Source organism: Psammomys obesus, unplaced genomic scaffold (genome assembly GCF_907164565.1).
Source record: "Psammomys obesus unplaced genomic scaffold, mPsaObe1.curated_primary_1811, whole genome shotgun sequence".
Classification (NCBI taxonomy): Eukaryota; Metazoa; Chordata; class Mammalia; order Rodentia; family Muridae; genus Psammomys; species Psammomys obesus.
This window is the reverse complement of record NW_026590677.1, coordinates 1687353-1708946: the sequence shown is the minus strand read 5'-3', so window position 1 is coordinate 1708946 and position 21594 is coordinate 1687353. Positions and strand designations below refer to the sequence as shown.

The window sequence follows — 21594 nt, the reverse complement described above, 5'->3', positions numbered from 1 at the left end:
TAATGTCCCCTCTGAGGTAATGGTATTAGGAAGTATTGGATGGGAGATTACTAAGCTCTCAGCAATGAGAGGCTACAAGAAGAAAGTAGCAGTATGTAAACACAAGAGAACCCTCAGCAGAACCTTGTCATAAGGACATCTTGATCCTAGATTTCTAGTCTCCAGAGCTACATAAAATAAACTCTGTTGTGTGTAAGCCATACAGGCTATGATGCCTTCCTATGTATAAGCCAATGCTGGCTATAATACGCATACTGTTCTCGCTAAACAAAATGGGTTTTCCTCATTCTATCACTATTTGTTAAACGCAATCTCCATACTTTTCAAGAAGCTTTTTATCGCTATCTTCCCATGAAGTTATCCTTACTATTTCATTTAAAGTGAAATTCATCTGTGTTCCAAAACACCTTTACCCCTGCATCTGTACTTACCACATTCTATCATATGATTATAACATCTTAGTCTCCAACTCTGTGTAAAAAGCAGGCAGGAATTGCCTATATTAGCCCTAATAATGCTTAACTTACCTTAGTGCTGAGGTGGGTTTCTCTGAAACATCTATCACACTGATTATTGAACAAGAAAAATTTCAAAGGTAGAATTCTTCCAACTGAGTTGCTTGCCTAAGAAAGTCCTCAGCAGTAATAAAAGTAACCATGTATACCTACAAATTGGATGTTTAAGGACAATGCCCAACAACTCTGACACCACTATTCTTCATGCTCTAGGCCCCAGATCAAACATACTATCTGAGGAGACACTCCTGCCTCTCTATCAAGCAAAGTATGTGGCACTCCAAACAGCACTATGCTCATACCTGTTGTTGCACTTATGACTTTACAATCACCTATCCTTTTCTCAATAGCCCATGAGCTTCTCGAGAGTGAAACCTGTCTGTAACTATATGTATGCCTTCAGCATGACGCCTCATACATAGCAAGGAGATGATGTGCATGGAATGATTATACATTGTAACACATTTATAATAAGTACAACAGTTACTGTGGCTGTGCTTGCTGCAGAATGAAATTGTAGTTTCATGAAACTGATCATGTCATCTTTACTTAGGTAAAAACAGTATGATGGTTACATGAAGAAATGGGTGGAAAGTACTTAGAGTGCACAAAGAAAGAATAAAAGTGTAAAAGGAAAGGCTGAAGCAAATAGGGGGATAATACAGTGTATGGCTTCAATTAAACAAAAGGAAAAACAGAAAAGGATAATAATTAGAATTAGGTGCTTAATATTATCCTCAAATACAAAATACGCTTGATCCTGATGAGCTGAATACAATGTAGTCAATGACTTTCATTAGTCAAATAGGGAAGCTAACTTTGATTCAACTGGAACAGAAATCATAAAGGTCAGTCAGTAACTAATAATAAAGAAATACCATCTTGTGATAAGTGAGGCAAGTGTAAACCTTAATTTGAAAACGTAAACTTGATAAATACCATGTGCAGGAACAGTTGATTCTCATTTTCCTTGCAAAGAATATTAAAATGAACACTCTCATAAAGCATTTTCCTTTTTAAGCTGTGCTTAGTCAAATCAAACCACAACCGGAAGAGGCCCCTCAGCTTACCAACTATATTGTCAATATCAGTTACATGCATCAGCTACATGCAGGTGGTATTCGAGGAAGAATACTGTTATCTGATTGGTGTGTAAAGATGATAAACAGTGAGAAATCTGTGAGACTAGAAGAAGGACTAGGACTTCAGAAGTTAACAAGTGGAGAGGCAGAAGGTACCAGAGAAGTCTATGTCACAAAGTATAAAGTACACACAGATCACCAGGAGTGGTGGCACACACAATTACTCATATCACCCAAGAAGTGAAGCAGGATGACTGTAAGCTCAAGGCAAGCCTGAGCTACATGGAAAGCCCACATCTCAAAAAATAATTAAATAAATAGGAGCCACATAGATGGAGTAAAATATGAGCAGCATCAAGAGCTGGCAATCTCTCAATGAATAAGCAAATGAATAAGCAAAATGAAAATCACCTTTAAAACTCATTGGGAAGAGAACACACAATACTTTTTCTTAGTTGTCGGAAATGTGATAAGTGATAAGAAGTACAAATCATAACACAAAGTTGGTAACAGTACAGCCCAGTAGGTTTTTATTATCAGAAATGAAGAAGATAAAAATACAAGTTGTGAGGGTCAATGGCACAAATGATGCTTCCTTGGAAACAAGGATGCTCTCCCTGATCAATACAAGGTAAAGAACACAACAGAAAAAGAAAAATCTCTCAGTACCAACAAGAGTTTTTCCATACTAAATACAGAAAAAGTCAGAAGATCTAAAGCAAGGTCTTCCAGAAGGAACAATGTATCTCAACATTCACATTTCAAGTTGAGTACTTCTTTGTGTAGGGGGCATGTTCTATGAATTGTAGGACATAAAGCATCATCGTGGTCTCTACACACTATACACTAGTAGCACTGTCTCCTCACTCTAAATTCTACACTCTATCTTATATACTTATCCTTAACATAAAGTTCAATGAAGTCAAAACTGAAAGGAGAATATCAGCAGCTAACATGGTATAGTGGTTTGAATTGCAAGGCCCCCATCTCCAGCATTTGAAGACTTGGTAACATTGTTTAGGGAGGTTTCAGGGGTATGGCCTTGATGGAAGAAGTCACTGGGGATGGTCTTAAAAAGTTAAAACACATCCAATATGCCCTCCCTGCCTTCTGCTTGCATTTGAAGATGGGAACTCCCAGATTCTAGCTTCAGACTACATTCATGCTGCTTGCAGACATGCCTCCCTGCCATGATGGCCCTTACCATAGACCCAAATAAACTCTTTTTTTCTGTAAGGTGCTTTGGTCATGGCAAGAGAACTGTAACTAATAGACCTGGATTTTGAAGGATGGGGAAAAAACTGAAAAGCAGGAATTTAACAAAATTCTTCATCTGCTTAACTATTAGTCCTCTCATCATGTCTATCCTTCTTTCAAGTTTGGTAAAAAGTTCTATGAAAAGAAGCAACATGGAAATTTTAACTCATTTACATTAATGAGTAAGTGTCAAATTACCAAAGGGTTCCCATAAAAATACATAAATATTATGTTTCATTAATTTTCTTAATAGTGATCATAATTGTGAAAAAGCTTGACTGGAGGCTCCAGGCATACAGTGAACTATTCATGATATAATTTACCTATTATGGTTTTTAAAATTAAAAGCAGTCTTTTTCTGTTGGGAGGGCCACAGTTAAGACCTCTACTACTAGGCACACACAATGCTAAAATTGTTTGTCAAAACACTTTCTGCAGACTAATTAAAAAAAAAAAAAAAGACTGTATTTGGCTGACTATGCCACACTTTTATAGCAGCCAAACTTTAGGCAAAGCAGACATAGAAAAACAGTAGGACAAGGTAGGTGGTTCTTGGCACTTCCCTAATCAAAAACCAATGCATATCATAACAGGATTGTGTAACAGGAGACAGCATTAATTTTCCAATTCAGTTTTGCCTCACATAAAAGTTCACAAACAAACAGAGAATGAAGAGGGGAGGAAAGAGGGAAGAATGCAATAGGACTTGTATTCTGTTAGAAAGCACTAACGCACAAATGGGGAGAATGAAAGGGTGTATCACCATCAGTGACAGTAGTAAAGCACAAGCCTTGAGGTGACTCAGAAATTATGTAATAAAGGTCAAACTACCCAGACCGCTATTTTTAAAAACTGTATTCATGTAGCCTTAAAATCCACAGCCACATTCCTTCTGTGGCCATGGCACTTGTGCACATGGTAACATATCTTCCCAACTATTTCATAGCAGCAATTCAAAGAATTTTAACTTGGGATATTTCAGTAACATTGAAACAAACAGCCCTGAACTCTGTCTTCTAAATTATACATAGCCATGGTGCAAATGTAGGCCAGGTTTAAAACATCACCAGTCCACAGCACTATTTGGTCTTCTGTTTAATTTAGAGCAAGCCTGAGGTTTAGGCTCTTAGTATAAAAAACATGGGCTAAAACATAGATTTTTAGAATCACATTGATCCTAAATGCCAAGTTCACTGTTACAGATTTTCAGGCAGATTCCTTAGCTGCTCTGAGCCTTTCTTTTTACTTATAAACTGATGTCTGTCAGGATAAAATGTGTTAATATTCAGACAATGACAATCTACCATCAGTCCTCCAACATCCTGATAGATCACTGCTGGGTATGTAAAGACTGAACGGTGTGCTATGGGATTTTATACAAGCTACTTCCCAGGGCTTTGTTTGTATCAAGTGATTTTCAGAATGAAGAAACATCTCCCAATAACAGGAAAGACCAGGCTGTGTGTTTGTCACTATTAAAGTGACAAATCCCTCAAGCTCAGTATTCCTCTACTGCAGTACAACTAAATACCTGTACCCACCACCCAAATCTAGCCTGTAGGACTTAAGATTATGGTGAACCTGAGTATTGTGCTAACATGTTGCTACTACTTTTCCCATGACATTATTCTTTATCTCTGACCTAGAAGTCTTAGGTAACCTGGAATCATCTGTGAATTGGGGACAGTGGATACACAGTATAAAATCCCACAGTTTGTATGATTGTTACAGATTTATTTTTAATTATATGCATGGGAGTATGTGCACATAAGTGCAAACACTCAAGGAGGCCAGGAGAGGACATTGGGTTTCTGGAGTTGGCATTACCAGCAGTTGTGGGCCACCTGACATAGATGTGGCTCACAAGACTTGAGTCCTCTACAAGTTGAGTGCTATTAACTGATAAGTAATTTCCTCAGCCTTCTTTGTATGGTTATTCACAAATGAATGCATGAAACTCAGGAAAACAAATAGACGTATGATACTGAGTATCGCTGAACTGTCTCTGGGTCACCTGTGTACACTGAACCACAGAAATGACTTGAGTGCCCTAGAATGATGCCAACACTCTCTAAAAGGAAATGTATAGATCAAACAATGTTGCTATAGTCTTCACTGGACAAGAATAACTCAGATTTCACAAACAAAACAAAATTATAGTTAGCTGAGATATTCAATGATCTTTCTTAATTCCTACTTTTAATCTAACTAAAATCTAGATATCATGTATTTGTGTTAAACAGATTCAGTATAGCTCTTAATAATCTTTGACTCTTAATATGTGGAAGCTGAATGAAGCCCATGCAGATCATCCATATCTATCCCTTTGTTGTACAGAACAAACTGACAACTAGAAATATAAATAAATGATGTGCCCATAAATACATTTTTTAGTTCATTTCTGGGAAATCTCCTTAAATAGCCAGAAACAAGATCTTTTAAATAACAGGATGGCATGCATATACTAGTTAATTCATTTCAATATTGAATAGCATCGTAAGTACTTTTAGATCCTTGAAAGCTCGTACTAGTGTGCTAAGATTTTTAAAATGCTTTTCTTATTCCATAAATAATGACAATATGGTGACAGGATTAAATAGGAAAAACTGTTACATAAATATTCAACAATTTATATAATGACAATTCTTCTACATTGATAGTCTTCAAATACAACTTTCAGCATTACAAGCATTCAAGTGATAGCAGATTCTTTCAAGGGAAGGAGGGGGTTAAAAGCCAGGATTTACAGTATAATATAATAAACATACCTTGATCCATAATTAGCTGGAACAGAACTGGAAGGACAGTGTGGAAAAGTGGGCTTAAAGCACTGTAAGCCTATTTTCAGTTATAACTAAAACCTTATTTCATTTCCTATAGAGACACAACTGCTTAAAATTTAGGATGTAGACTCAGGCAAACTCAGCTTATATAAAATGGAGAGTTTATATCTCCAAAAATTCACAAGAGCATCTGAAAATAGTTTGATAGAGCAAGTATAGGCTGTACTGCAAAAGTGTGAGAATTTAAAGATTGCATAACAGAGGTATACATTGCTTTAATTAAACAAATAAGTGAAAAATCTGAGGCACCCAACCTGGATAAAATACAGGTCCTTGTTTTTTTGGCATAGTAAACTTGTTCTTCCATTTAAAGACCATTAGCTATTCAACCAAAGGGGTAGAAATGTAAGCTACTGCAGTATCAATGACAAACAATCTGTGAGGACAACCTAAGAAAGATTATTTCACTCACAAATGTTTTATATATACACTGATTCTTCTGCAAAACATTGATTTCATAATGGAAGGTACCAGACTGGAGAGGATATTATAAGAAGCCATGTCTCTGCCAATCCCATCTTAACATTCTGTATGTTCTTGCCTTGTCTCATGGATGATATAAATGAAAATACATTCAAGTTACATTACAAACTTCAAAAAAGTACAGTCTTATCCATATGATCCGTGAATACGTAAAGCAAAGCTCTTTGAAAAAATGTCATGAAAAACACTAGGAAGAGTACAAAAGGCAGAGCCTTAGTTTAACCTTAAGCCTAGGCTCTCAAGGACATGATCAACCACATTTAAGTATTTCGGAATTCAGAACCCAAAGCAGTCAGATATAGGACAATATTTTACATACGTATGCACATAATATTCTTGCTCAAAATGAATGACAAATGAAATATACCTAGTTTAGAAGGATGGAGAGGTGGCTCAAGACTTAAGAAAACTTACTACTGTTCCAGAAGACCCAAATTTGGTTCTTAGCACAACATCTGTCAGCTTGCAAGTGCCTGTAACTCCATCTCCAAGAATCCAATATACTCATGAGAACATACAAACATACAAATATGCATAATTAAAAATAAAGTATAATTTAAAAAACCACTTATTCTAAATGAGAAGACATCTAATCATGCCCTCTTCCTGATACTCCAGGAAGACAGAGCCTTGTGTCTGGCATATATTGGCAAATGGTGTGATCTCCATAGTATGATACCCTGGTGTAGAGCCAAACCCTACTTAATGATGCTGCTCTATTATATAACACATATTATTATTAAAAGTCAACATATAAATGCACAATGTTTTGCTATCTACATATAGAACCTTCCTAAATAGCTCTAGCCAGCTTAATGTGCTATTAAACATTTCAGATTTTACCAGTGATTAATTTCAAAGCACATAAAACAACACATCCATAACATTCCTTCCCTTAAGCAAAACAAAATGAGAAAATGCTCCAACAATTATCATTACGTGTTTAGAGGAAAATCACCCACTTGACTAGGTCAGTAACTGGTCAGCCAAGAAGGTAAGAGAAAATATAGATGACTAGAACAAAGTTTCTTAAATCCACAAAGTTAGAGAAAGTTTACACTCATTTCCTTTCAGCATGGTAACAACACCAAACTGGTATCTAAAGAGAGATGCTTATACAATTTCTTAAAATAATCTGTGGAGAATCTAGAGAAAGTTGGTTTCTCCTATGTATTGACTCTACCCATACCCAGCTCCATTGCCTCATTAACATAACCCGGTTTTCAAGCATAACCCCCCTAATACAGAAATAAAAAGATGATAATTCAGAGTTTCTGGCAAAGGTTCACTTACCCAGTCAAATAGTGGACATTTATAGTATACTAATATGGCGAAATAACAAAGAAAGCTATCTCATATGCCAAATGGGCATTTATATGGTAATAAAAATATAGGTAACTGTATAAACGTGTTACTGTATGTATGCATATGTCAAAGAATTCTATGCATCTTTTATATATATAAATTCAAGACTATTTTCCTATTTGCTAAACTATCTCTGGCACTTCTCTGGCAGGAAAATTCTTTCCACATAAACACCACTCCACTTCACAAGTTATAAAATGAAGAAAGTGAAGGCAGAAGTCTAAATTTGGTCTACTTTCTATGGTACAAAGTAGCTATGTCAATCAGTCTACCCACACTTGTACAGATAACTCTCATAGATACTTTTACAGAATTATAGACAAATGTGAACTTAACTTAGATTTATATTTATATTTATGTGAAGTAACTTTATTTTTTCATTTTTTGAAAGATATTTGAGTGTATTATACTGTGTAAAAATTTAGGTTTTACATTTTGGATTACACATTTAATTATTTTTTTGTGGTCTTATTTTCCATTTACATTTATTATTTTATTTTTAAATAATTTTATACATTCACTTGTATCTCAGCTGTAGCCCTCTCCCTTTTTCCCTCCCAATCTTTCTCTCTCTCCCTCATCTCCTACCTGCCCCCTTCCGAGTCCAAAAGGGTGTCCTCCTCTCCTTCCATCTGGCCCTATTATTAGGTATCTTCAGGATGGTTGCAATGTCCTTATCTGAGGCCTAGCAAGGCTGCTCCTCCCTCGGGAGGGGGTGGGGGGGAAGAGCACAATGAGCCAGATATTGAGCTCATGTCAGAAGCAATTCCTGTCCCGCTTACTAGGGAATCCCACTTGGATACTGAGCTACCATGCGCTGTCTGAGCAGGGGTTGTAGGTTATATACATGCATGGACCTTGGTTGGATAAACAGTCTTAGAGAAGACCCCTGTGCCCAGATATATTTGGACCTTGTGGACCTTGTGTCCCCTCTAGGTTACACTAATTCATCCTTTCTTCATATGATTCTCTATATTCTGCCGAAGTTTTGGTTATGAGTCTCAGCATCTGCTTTGATACACTGCTAGGTAGAGTCTTTCAGGTGCCTTCTGTGATAGGCTACTGTCCTGTTACTTGTTTTCTGCTACTTCCAATGTCCATCGCCTTTGTCTTTCTAGATGAGGATTGATCATCTTACTACTGGTCCTCTTTCTTGTTTATCTTCTTTAGGTGTACATATTTAAGTATGTTTATTTTACCTAAAAGTGGGTCTAGTACCCACTTATAAGTGAGTATATACCATGTGTCTCTTTCTGCTCCTGGGATATCTCATTCAGGATGATTTTTTTTCTAAATAAATCCCACCATTTGCCTGCAAATTTCATGATTCCCTCGTTTTTAATTGCTGAGTAGTATTCCATTGTGTAAATGTACCACAGTTTCTGTATCCATTCCTCCACTGAGGGACATCTGGGTTGTTTCCAGTTTCTGGCTATTGCAAATAAAGCTGCTACAAACATGGTTGAACAAATGTCCTTGTTGAGTACCTGAGCATAATTTGGGATATATGCCTAGGAGTGGTATAGCTGGATCTTCAGATAGCACTATTCCTTTTGCCTTTTAACTTCTTGTTTTCTTTACATATTATAGCAATTAGCTATCTGTCAGACATAGGGTTAGTAAAGATCCTTTCCCGTTCTGTAGGCTGTTGTTTTCTTCTGACGACAGTGTCCTTTGCTTTACAGAAGCTTTTCAGTTTCATGAGGTCCCATTCATTGATTGTTGCTCTTAGGGCTTATGCTGATGGTGTTCTCTTCAGGAAGTTGTCTCCTGTGCCAATGAGTTCTAGGGTCTTCCCCACTTTTTCTTCTAACCAATTTAGAGTATCTGGTTTTATATTGAGGTCTTTGAGCCACTTGAACTTTAGTTTTGCGCAGGGTGATAAATATGGATCTATTTTCATTTTCTGCATGTAGACATCCAGTTGGACCAGCACCATTTGTTGAAGGTTTTGGCTTTTTTGTCAAAAATCAAGTATTGTGAAGTAACTTTAAATACAATTTTAATATTATTTAAAGTTATGGTTATCTTAGGAGTTTGGTTGCATAAGTATTAATTACATTCACATTAGTTTAAAAATCTAATTATTTTGAGGTAATTAGGATATTTAATTATGAGTTAAACATTAGATGATACCAAAGAATGTTTTTAAGACATGACAGTGGTATAGTGATTGTATTTAAGAAGTTAGCAATTTTTAGAGGTACACACTGAAGTCTGTGGGAGTAAAATGGCATGATACTTGAGAGGCAATTAAATCCACTGGCAAGGGAAAAACAAAGGACAGAAAAGGTAAATTAAAAATTTACCTTTTAAAAATTAAAAATTTACCTTTTTAGAGTAGTTAGAGAACTAACTATCTGGGTAACAGACATATGGTAGCTTATCATATTATATTGTCTTTTCAGTATTTTTGAAAAGTTTTAAAACATTTCTAATTAATTTTACTTTTATCTTGATAAAAATACCACCAAATTAAGGGACATTAAAAATTCCTCAAAATGTTGAATATTTAACAAAACATGTCTATAGACAACCATCACAACAATAACTTTAAATAAAAAAGGTTGTGGGCTGAGGCATTAGCTCAGGGATATAGTGTTTACCTACCATGGCTGAAGCCATAGGCTTAATCTCCAATATCTCATAAATGGAGCATGGTGGTACATGCCAGTAGTCCCATTCAGGAGGCAGAGGGAAGAGGATCAGAAATTCAGAGTTAACCTCAACTTCATAGAAAGTTTGAGCCCAGCTTGAGTTATATGATGCTCTGTCTCAAAAATAAAAAAATAAAAAAAAAACTATTACTCAGTTATTAAAAACAAGGTAATCATGAAATTTGCAGGCAAATGGATGGATCTAGAAAAGATTATCCTGAGGAAAGACACACACACACAGCATATACTAACTTATAAGCAGATATTAGCTATATAAGAAAAGATAAACATACTAAAATCTACAGACCTAAAGATCTAAACAACAAGGAGGATTCTAGGGAGGACGCTTAAATCTCATTCAGGGGACAAACAGGATAGGGACAGAAAGCAGTGGAAGAAAAGGAACAGGAAGAGAACCTACCACAGATATCCTCTGAAAGATTCCACCTAGTAGGGGATCGAAGCAGATGCAGAGACTCACACCCAAACTTTGGGCAGAGTGCAGGAAGTCTTACAGAAGCAACTGAGTAACATCTTAACTAAGATTCACTAAGATGGTAAAAATGGCAATGAGTTTAAAATTGTGTTTTCTACTCTCGTTCACAAGGAAAGCATCAATATCTTCTTCCCAGAGCCACCTCACAAAAAACAGGTCTCCCAATTCAGTTAAGGTTCTATTCAAAACTATAGTCAAAGTACATCATTTGATAGTAAATCAGATTAAACCTGATCAGGTAATAAGTTTTAACTTTGAGAGGATGCATGTCTTTCGATTCTTGGGGTTCACATTAAACAACTATGTGAAAACATATATCAGCCTTTACATGGACCAATTTTGAGCTGTCTTCTATACTGGATTATGTTGGCCACACAAGGCCAAGGTACATTGCAAGATTACAGAAATGTTTTTTATGTCACTTAACCATCATCATAACCTTTTCTGTCTTCAGAATAAAATAATATAACACACACCCCAAATTTGGCAGAGGGAACTAGGAGTGAGAGAAATCTGGGGTTCCATAATAACTATTTTGGTGCTAATGCTTCCCAGTAATATATTAATTAAGTTTATATTAGTCATATAAATTTAACATTATTATATTTTTTTCAGAGCATCCTGGTATTTACAGTGTTGTTTGAGATCAGATTAGAAATGAGTAATATTTCAATTCTATGACATGTTGCTTTTGGCAAGGTTCTTAGTACTTACAGTGAAATCTAAGAGAATTATAATTATAAATTGTTCAAAAAAAAGAACAAAAGATATAAGAGATTGAATATCTTTTTACTTTTAAGAGTCCCTGAAGCATAATGACTCAGTGCTATAGATAACTTCTACAATAGAGGTGATAGCTTTTAAACTTATCTTTAAGTCAGTCCCCACAACACCTGAATGACTGTTTCTTTATTTGTACAACATGGCTAAACTCTCTGCCAAGACAGAATGTCATACATACCTACTAATTTTTTTAACATAAAATTTTACATGCTTGAAATTGATCAATTCAAAGAGTAGACATGTACTTTAAATAGATCTGGAGAGGACAGGAACTCCACAAGGAGAGCAACAGAACCAGAAAATTTGAACACAGGGGTCTTTTCAGAGACTCATACTCTAACCAAGTACCATGCATGGAGATAACCTAGAACCCCTGCACAGATGTAGCCCATGGCAGTTCAGTGTCCAAGTGGGTTCCATAGTAATGGGAACCTCCAACATAATCTGATTGGCCTGCGCTTTGATCACCTCCCCCTGAGGGGGGAACAGCCTTACCAGGCCACAGAAGATGACAATGCAGCCACTTCTCATGAGATCTGATAGACTCGATCAGAAGGAAGGAGAAGAGGATCTCCCATATCAGTGGACTTGGGTAGGAGCATGTGTAAAGAAGGAGGAGGGAAAGTGAGATTAGGAGGGGAGGAGAGAGGGGTTTATGGGGGGATACAAAGTGAATAAAGTGTAATTAATAAAAGTTAAAAAAAATTAGAATGTGGGCTGGAGAGATCGTTCAGTGGTTAAAAGCACTATTGCTCTTATAAGGACCTCAGTCTGTTTCCCAGCACCATAAACCTGGGAAACTCCAGTTCCAGAAAACTTGATACTCTTTTCCAACCTGTACACATACCATGCACACATGTGATGCATACAAATACATTTAAGCAAAAACACTCATACACATAAAATAAACGAATCTACAATTAAGTAATAGGAAACAGTCAAGTGAACAAAGTTAAGCTAACATCTACAATCACTTAGATGAAAGAATGATTAGGAAAAGGACAAAATGTGTAATGCTTCAAACACAAAGGGAACTGGGGAAGAGAGCAAGGAATCAATCAACATACATCTAATTATAGCATTTTACACAATAATAATATTAGGAATTTCAAATTTCAAAACAGACATGAAATTCAACAACCAGAAACACTTTTTTCTTCCAAAAATGGGTCTTGAACCCGGGTCCTCATGAATGCCAGACAAGCGCTCTACCATGGAGTTATGCCCCAATTCCATAATCACATTTGATTCAGGTGATATAAGGGCCTAACAGTAATATATATTTCTACATTATAGAATTTTCTAAGTGTGTTCTTAATGCTTGCTGTATTTTACATAACCTACCTTGTTGGGCAAATCAAACAGACAAGGCAGGATGCTTTTATAGTCCCAGCTACTGAGGAACCTATGACAGGAGGATCACCTGAGGTCAGAACAGAAGTTAAGATATTGCCTGGGCAACATAGTTTTAAGATCATGTCTCAAAGAGCAAAGAAGATTTTGAGCATGAAGCCATCTTTGACATGTCGCTCAGATCTTAATCAAAGAGCTCCAATTTCTGGTATTAATGCTCATTAGAAATCACAAGCAAATGAAAGACAGAAAAGACACTGGAACCCAGGGCTTTTGACTCTACAGTTGATATTGTTTTGAAATTAATCTGAAGCCTCCTAATAATAACAGCAAACTGTTACTTGGCTCACCAATGTCAGCACCATCTCTCTGCATCAGAGTCTGGCTTTGACATCAGAAGAATATAAACAAACAAGGGGATGGGAAGTTTCTCATGACCCTAGAAGAGATTGCTTGAACTTCTAACTCAGAGAAAAGACAGAGGAACCAGACTTGTAGGCTCAAGCCATAATACATTCATTTGGGATGTCAAGGAAGCCAGGATCAGGTATAGGCCAGCCTCAGGAGTTACAAAGTGAATTAAGATCAGACAAGGGTCACAAGCATAGCCAAAAAGATATAAAAGAATGGACAGGAAAATTCATCTGTCCACACTAACAACAAATATAGCATATAAAAAGTAACAATTAGGGTCTCGGGATATTGTTCAGTTTGTAGAGTGCTTGCCTAGCAAATATGAAGAACTGGGTTCAGTCCACAGCTCTGCACTAACAAGAAATAGCATGAAGAATGTAATCTCAGCATTTGAAGTAGAGGTAGATGGATAAGAAGTTCAAGATCATCTTGAACTAAATAGGGAGTTCAGGCCAGCCTGGAATGAATGAAACCTCATCTGAAAAAAAAAATAACTAGTAATGTTTTTTTGTTTGTTTGTCTGTCATTTATTTGTTTCAAGTCTGTTTTCACCAAAGTAATTCCCAATATTCCTAATCTATAGAGACAAAAATTTCTAGCTAAGTATCAATAATGGGTTTATAAGAATAAACATAAACGCTGGAGAGATGGCTCAGTGGTTAAGAGTACTGACTATTCTTGCAGAGGTCCTGAGTTCAATTCCAAGCAACCACATAGTGGCTCACAAACATCTGTAATGGAGCCTGATTTTCTCTTCTGGTATGTGTGAAGAAAGAGTATATAAATGTAATTTAAAAAAAAAAAAAACTTCGTGCTAACACCATAGCTTAAAAAAAAAAAAGTAAAACAAAATTCTGTATTTTTATAAAACTTGATAAAAAATAGTATTTCAAACTGTACGTTTTTGGGGGGGAAAAGAACATACGTGTCACTAACAAAATGTCTCCCAAGCTGGATTGATGATGGAAAACATTTTTCCCTGATAATTCTGAAAGATTCTGTTGGCTCCCAGAAGGGACGTCGCGGTGTTGGCATATGTGGTCACCATGGCACAAAATGCCTTGTGGTAAACTAAATTCATTTTTGTATTCTCCTCCCTCTGTACCATCAACATTGACTTAACTCCCTTAAAACCAGAGACCTGTTGGAACCTGACCCCCTAAATTAGTTTTCCGGTCTATTGGGTGATCTGGACTTTGCAGTGACATCATTGAGTGTCCTCAGAAGAACAGTGGTTCCTTTTATAAAAAAAATTGTGGATCTTCAGATTGCATATCAATTTTTGTTTCCTTTCCTGAAAGTCAGGGTCAGCTTGTGAAAAGTTATTAAACAACATCCTTAATGTGAAATGTCAACCCTCACTCTAAGCTACTTCCCCCTTTTCAAAGCATTGAATGAAGATTTCATTGGGTTTTATAGTGGCTTTCTGATTTTGGTAGTCTACACAAGAAGGGAGTTGGAAGTTCTTGTATACTGTTAATGATTGTCTGCCCATGTCCTGCCTGAAATACCATGATTGTTTATGGAAAGTATCTTTAATAAAGCTGGATACATTAGGCTTGGAAAAAAAAACCTTAAAAAAAAAAAAGAATAACATAAAAGATGAGCCATGTCCAGAAACAGTTTAAATGTCTTTGTAAAGCAAGACCAATACATAACATTGAAATTCATGACAGCTAGATGTTCAGAAGAAGGAAGAGCCCTCAGTAAACTGAAACAACCAATGAAAGTTTATAGCAGTTATTCTCAACCTGTGGGTCATGACCCTTTTAGGTTCTATCAACCCTTTCACAGAAGTCAAAAATCAGATTATCCTGTATAACAGATACTTTCATTGTGATTCATAACAGTAGCAAAATTATAGCTATGAAATAGCAACAAAATAATTTTAAGGTTTGAGGGGGAGGAACTGCATTAAAGGGTCACAGCATTAGGAAGGTTGAGAACACTGGTTTAAAGGAAGGAAGAGAACACTGAGGTAGGAGCTAGGCTATGAAAGCCATGTGACTCATACAAGACAAACAAGAAAGATGCTTCTGATTAGGTGAGAATACCGAAGGTGGTGCTGGGAAGGAGAAGAAATGGGATTTACAGGAAGAAATAAATTAGATGTACAGAGTACATGAGTAGCAACTGGAGTAGAGAACCGTAAATGGCAAACCCCACCATGCCACTCTGCTTCTCCTGTCTGGTCTTCCTCCCTCTATTCCAGCATCTCTTTTCAGAAAATTCTCTACAGTTCTACATTTCTTTCTGAAAGACATATGTAATCAGGTAACTCTCTTATTTTAATCTCTCCAACAACTTACTCTGACTTTTAGGGAAAAAAAAAGAAGTTGACATTCCAATGTGACAAAGATCTACTGTGACCTATAGCCCATAGACTAATAAATACAACTTTTTTTCCTGCAGCTTTTTATTTCAGCCATTTGTATCTAGTTGAACATTTTGAACATTCTTCATCAGCATAGTTATCTACCTACCTTTGCATATGTTGCCACTTTGATCTAGAATATCTTTCCCTTATCTTCTTCAATCAATACCCCATTCAAGCCTTGGTGCACATGTCTTCTACTATAACCTTTTTTTTTTTTTTTACCTCATCCAAGAATCCAATTTGATGTTGGACAGAGGACTCAGCACTTAAGAGTATTGGCTGCTCTTTCAGAGGACACAGGTATTATTCTCAGCACCCATAAAATGGCTCACAAAAAAACTGGATGTTCTCCTTTGACCTTCATCGGCAATAGGCATACATGTAGTGAACAGACATACATGCAGGCAAAATACTCATGCACATGAAACAAAATAAATACATGAAGATATGTGTGTGTGTGTGTGTGTGTGTATTATATATTATATATTTATATAATTTGGCTAAGCAGGGGAAGCACACACCTTCAATCCCAGCACATAGGAAAACAGGCAGATCTCTGAGTTTGAGGCCAGCCTAGTCTACAGAACAACTTCCAAAACACCTAGGGCTACACAGAGAAACCCTGTCTCAAAAAATCATTTAAAAAAAAAAACCTCCAATTTGACTAAAATCCCCCTCTGTGGAATTTTTATAACACTTCCATATAATTAACTTCCCTCTCTGCTTCACTGAACTTTTTTTTCAGGCAAGATCTCACTATATAGCCCAGACTGACCTCAAATGTGCTACCTCCAGAGTACTGGGAATACAGGTATCCACCATTACGCCTGTCCTGACTGTGAGAATTTTCACTTCACCAAACTTGGAAGTTATTTAAGTACTTAGTAAATATAGTGTGTACATAAAACCATTAGCCTCAGAATTTATTATCTGAAATCAAAACATAATTCATCCAATTGTAAATAAATAGCCAAATACTCAGTTATATAAAAAACAGACTATTCATGTGTTATTATAAGTTACTAACTTAATTTCACTCTCTTAAAAAAAAATCAACAGCTTCAGAATGTATACAAACAGAAAATCAAAATAAAAAACCTCAAATTTTGTCAAGCTACTGTATATCTACCATCTTGTGATGGAAGATGAAGGTATTTGCTTCACTTTAGTAATGCCCCCCTCGCCCTCACTCTCTTGATGTGTGTGTGTGTGTGTGTGTGTGTGTGTGTGTGTGTACCTTTGTTTGCATATAATTGCATATATTTGAAGAGTCAGAGGTGAATCTTGGGAGCCATTCATTAAAGGCACTTCCTCCTATTTTCTTTCTTTCTTTTCTTTTTTTCTTTTGTTGTTTTTGTTTTGTTTGTTTTTGTTGTTGTTGTTATTTTGCTTTTGAGACAGGGTTTCTCTGTGTAGCCTTGGCTGTCCTTGACTTGCTTTGTAGACCAAGCTGGCCTCAAGGAGTGTACCACTGCACTTAGCTTTTATTTATTTATTTATTTTTATTTTTTTAGAACATCTCTTTCAGGGCTGGAGAGATGGCTCAGAGGTTAAGAACACTTGCTGTTCTTCCAAAGGCCCTGAGTTCAATTCTAAGCAACCACATGGTGGCTCACAACAATCTGTACTGTGATCTGGTGCCCTCTTTCTGGCTTATAGGCACACATGCAGGTAGAATACTATATTCTGCATAAATAATAAATAAATAAATAAATAAATAAATAAATAAATAAATAAATAAATGAATCTTTGAGAAAAATAAAGTCTCGCTTATGGGGGGGATACAAAATGAATAAAGTGTAATTAATAAAAAATTTAAAAAAATTAATGTATCAAAAAAAAATTAAAAAATAAAGGAATCTGGGACCCCTTTGGTTAGACTAGTCTGGTTGCCCCATATTTCCCCAGGGATCTGCCTGTTCCTCCTACTCCCATCACTGTGATTACATGTGTGTCACCAAGCCAGGCTTTATATAAGATTGCTGGGCATCAAACTCATATCCTCATGTTTGCATGTAAGCACTTTACCAACACAACTATCTCCTTAGCTACAACACTGGATTCTCTCTTTTTTTTCTTATTATTAGTTACATTTTATTAATTCTGTATCCCAGCTGTATCCTCCTCCCTCATTCCCTCTCACACCCTCCCTCCCTCCCTCCCTCCCTCATCTCCTCCCTGCCCCTTTCCAAGTCCACTAATTGGGGAGGACCTCCTCCCCTTTCTTCCACTGTATTCTCTTAATGATTAAATCATTACTTTAAATCTGTAAGCTACAACTCAGAGCTTCTTCCTAACACTTCTCTAGGGCAATTTCTCTTCTATTCAGTTTAACAATATACAATTCATGGTTGATAGCAAATTACTAATTAATCTAAGAGTCATGCTGTTTAATAGCATTCTGCAACCTGTGAGTAACCAGAAAGTTATATAAAATTCAAAACTCTAATACTAACATACTATTCAAAATGTGTTGAGTCAATAAAAGAACTGTCACCATTAATAGATATAGATAGATAGATAGATAGATAGATAGATAGATAGATAGATAGATAGACAGACAAATAGATAGAGCTATTAGACAGTTAAGATAGATGATAGAGATAGATAGATAGATAGATAGATAGATAGATAGATAGATAGATGGAGATGGATGGATGGATGCATGGATGGATATGGGATTTCATTACACATACCTGAAAAACATGAAGTGAATTCTACTTTATTTTGATTCACACAACCTTAAACAGAAGTCATTACAGTTCTAATAAGTCAGTCTGGAAAAAGTTCTCACTGTTGGCCATCAGCAAGTTGTAGATAGAAATAACTTTGTAACTTTGCCTACTAAAAATACACTCTCCATCGCCATTTTTTCAAATCCATAGTCAACTAAATGAATACAATTTTATCACAAGTCTTACAGTTTAGGAAATTATTGACTCCAATGATTAAGGTGGGTTTTTTGTTCTGTTTTGTTTTGTTTTGTTTTTTAATGTGTCAGAAACTTCCATCACTGCTAAACTTCTTTTTATCTCTCAACTTCTTTTTATCCCTAGCAGCGTTTCCTTGCATGGTTTCTCCTTGTCCCCAGTTTTCTTTCCTTTCATCAGTGTCTTCCTCAATTCCCGAGATGTCTTTTCCTTTGCTGGCTTTTGAACTGCAAAGGCTCTTTCTTTCTACAAGTCATGGTTGCTTGTAAGAAACTAAGAAATGCCATAAAACTAGAAAAAAAAAAAAAACATACAACCAATTTTCCTCATGCAATTTGAAGACTTTTGAACCCCTAACAACATAATAACCCAGATAAATAATTTATATTGCCATACTGCCATTTTATAATCACACACAACTCCTTTACACACACTTGCAATTGGGAATTAGTATAGCAAAACATAATACATAGCATTATTTTTTTTAATTTTGTTTAAGGTCTTACCATACTTGCCAAACTTTAAGAATTCCAGGTGAACTCTTTCCTACAAGGTTTACCAGATCTTATTGTTTGGTCAAATTGTTTGCATTAAACTGTACCATACTGCATTCCTGTTTTTATTAGCTGTGACATATTGGCTTACAGAAATCATGTATTTAGAAATTATGTATATACAAATAATGCTCAAAAGTTACACTTAAGTGAAAATAAAAGAAGAAAAAAGAAAATTTATGTCAGTATTATGCTCTGGGTTCCAATATGTGATCTACTGTATCAAGCTATATTCACTGTGAAACAGTAAAGTTAGCTAGGAACTGAAAATGATACTATCTCATAATTATCTAGTTACCTTGTCAAATCAAGTAAAACATAAAAGATGAAATAGATCAAAATTATCAGGGATTTAATGCTAATAGAGATAAATGCTTTTCCTTTAGTATCCTTAAAAGTGGAAGAGTCTTGGTAAATGAATAAAACTATTTATGAAAACTATCCCTTAACTTTTATTTTTAATTAAATATTTTACTACTTATCAGAGCAGTTTGTACTGGGGCCAACGGGAGGAAAAAAAGGAAAACAGTAGGATCACTCTTTGACCACAAACTAATAAATTTCAAAGTCATTTAATCAAAATTTATTTTGATTGAATTGAATTGATGATATTTTAAATTTAAAATATTAATCTAGCCAAGTCCTTTCCTACATAATGGAAGATTTTATATGTCCTAATGTTTGAGCCCTGTTTTTCTCTATGGACAGTCCATAATAGGAAAGCGAACAGGAGCCAAAAGACAAGTGCAAGTCCAGACCAAATGGCCAGATGCCACAGGAAATGGTTTGAGTTGCTTGTCACAGACTCACCCTCTCTTATAATCAAGTTGGTGCTTACAACTGAAATGTAAATGTACAATATGTGGCTTGTGCTTGGAATGTGGACTAGGAATCTTCTGCTCAAAGGGCTCATGAGAAATAGAAGTTTATTTGCTGAATCTGTGCAGGAAGCCCCTTTCTCCTCATTCAACTGAAATTAGAAACTTTACGAAAAGAGGAACCCTTTTAACTGATGAGTTGAAGAAACCCCAGTATTTCTCAACCCAGTACTAGGCCCCATAGATCTCTTGCCTCTTGGCAGGAAATGAACTACTACTACTGGTCTACACTGTCAGGATTGTGAGACACTAACCCGGTACTTAACTGCTTTTGAGCATTCTCAACCAAATGGAAACAGTGTGTTGAGATGGTTAGGAGGACCTTGCCCAGCCTCCAATTCCCATGTTCCCCTCAAGATCCAGGCTTCCAAAGAAATGTTTCTTGGTAGAGCACAGGAGAAGAAAGAAGGAGGGAGCAAACATACGCAGGCGCCTCTTAGATTTCTGGCAAAGTTGAAGGAACAGGGAACCTAAGTCAGGCTTGTACTGATTTACATAGCTAAGCAGGAGATACCCTTGCCCCAGACCCCAAGTGTTAGGAGGCCAAGTAGCAACTGACAAGACGTGGGAGGGAAATGGAATACCGCAAAGGTTCGCGCCCACAAGTTAGACAAACAGCCCTACCCAGTACTCTAGGACAGGACGCGGGGTGTCCCCAAGTCAGGGTGGGGCCTTTCTCCTCCGCAAACTGACAAGAGAAAGGGCCGGGTTAACTGGAGAAGGGTGTTCTTCCGCCCCCACGCCGTCTCTCTTCCCCGGAGTTGAGCAGCAGTTGCCGTTGAGAGGGGGGGTGTTGGGTCCCCTGCGTGTTCCACGGCAGGACAATCCGGGGCCCTTGGGTCCCGGAAGCCAGCGGGGATTGCGAAGCACTTACCAATTTGGGTTTGTTTTTTGTCTCCTCTTCGTTGGCCGCCCGGTTCCCCGCGCCCCGCTTGTTGCTCCGGCCCACGCTGAGTTCCTCGCCGCCACCTCCAGCTCCCGATGCCGACGCCCCGTGCTGCTCCATCTTTCTCTGGCCCCGTCACCTGCCGCCAAGGAACTCTCTGTCTTTTAAAGGGCAAAAGCCCCTCAGAGCGCTTCGGATGTCCCGCGTCCACGGACAGAGAAGGTTGCCCGCCAAGCGCCTTTCCCAGGCCCCTGGTTCTCCCCAGTCCCAGGCAACCCGACGCAACCACGCTGGTGCCACCACTCAGCGCTGGGGCAAGCCCTGCCCCTAAGCAGCTGCAATCACCACGGTCGCCTCCGCCCTCAGGGCGGTGTTTAGGGTGGAGGAAAAGTAGGTGCCTGTCTCTTTAAGAGGGCCTCCTACACGTGATTCATCCATGTGCCCATTGTCAGTCACCCTGGCGGGCGCCGAAAGCTGCTTCCTACTCATGATGCTAAGCAGGCTGGGCTCTGCCAGAGACTGGAGTCTACCAGAGGACATTCTGTTGCGGTTAAGCACTGAATTTCACTTCCTAGTTGTCTAGCACCAAGTACTATTCTAGACAGAAAAAGGAGAACCCATTTTAGAGATAGGAAAACTGAGTGAAGAGACTTCTCATTTGCATTTTACTGACTAGGCCACCTGAGTCTCAGCTTTCACTGTTATTGGTCAGTGCATCTTC

At 37.2% G+C, this 21594-nt stretch overlaps 1 protein-coding gene across 5 annotated transcripts in view; it reads right to left on the bottom strand.

Annotated features, from left to right (window-relative positions):
• Positions 1-21185, bottom strand: part of Diaph2 (diaphanous related formin 2) — a 970999-nt gene extending 949814 nt beyond the window's left edge. For all 5 annotated transcript variants that reach the window (XM_055608281.1, XM_055608283.1, XM_055608282.1 and 2 more), the window contains exon 1: positions 20862-21185. In XM_055608281.1, coding sequence (XP_055464256.1) covers positions 20862-20993 — 132 coding nt within the window. In that variant the 5' untranslated portion in view covers positions 20994-21185. The remainder of the gene's footprint in view (positions 1-20861) is intronic.
• Between the last annotated feature and the right edge of the window lie 409 nt (positions 21186-21594).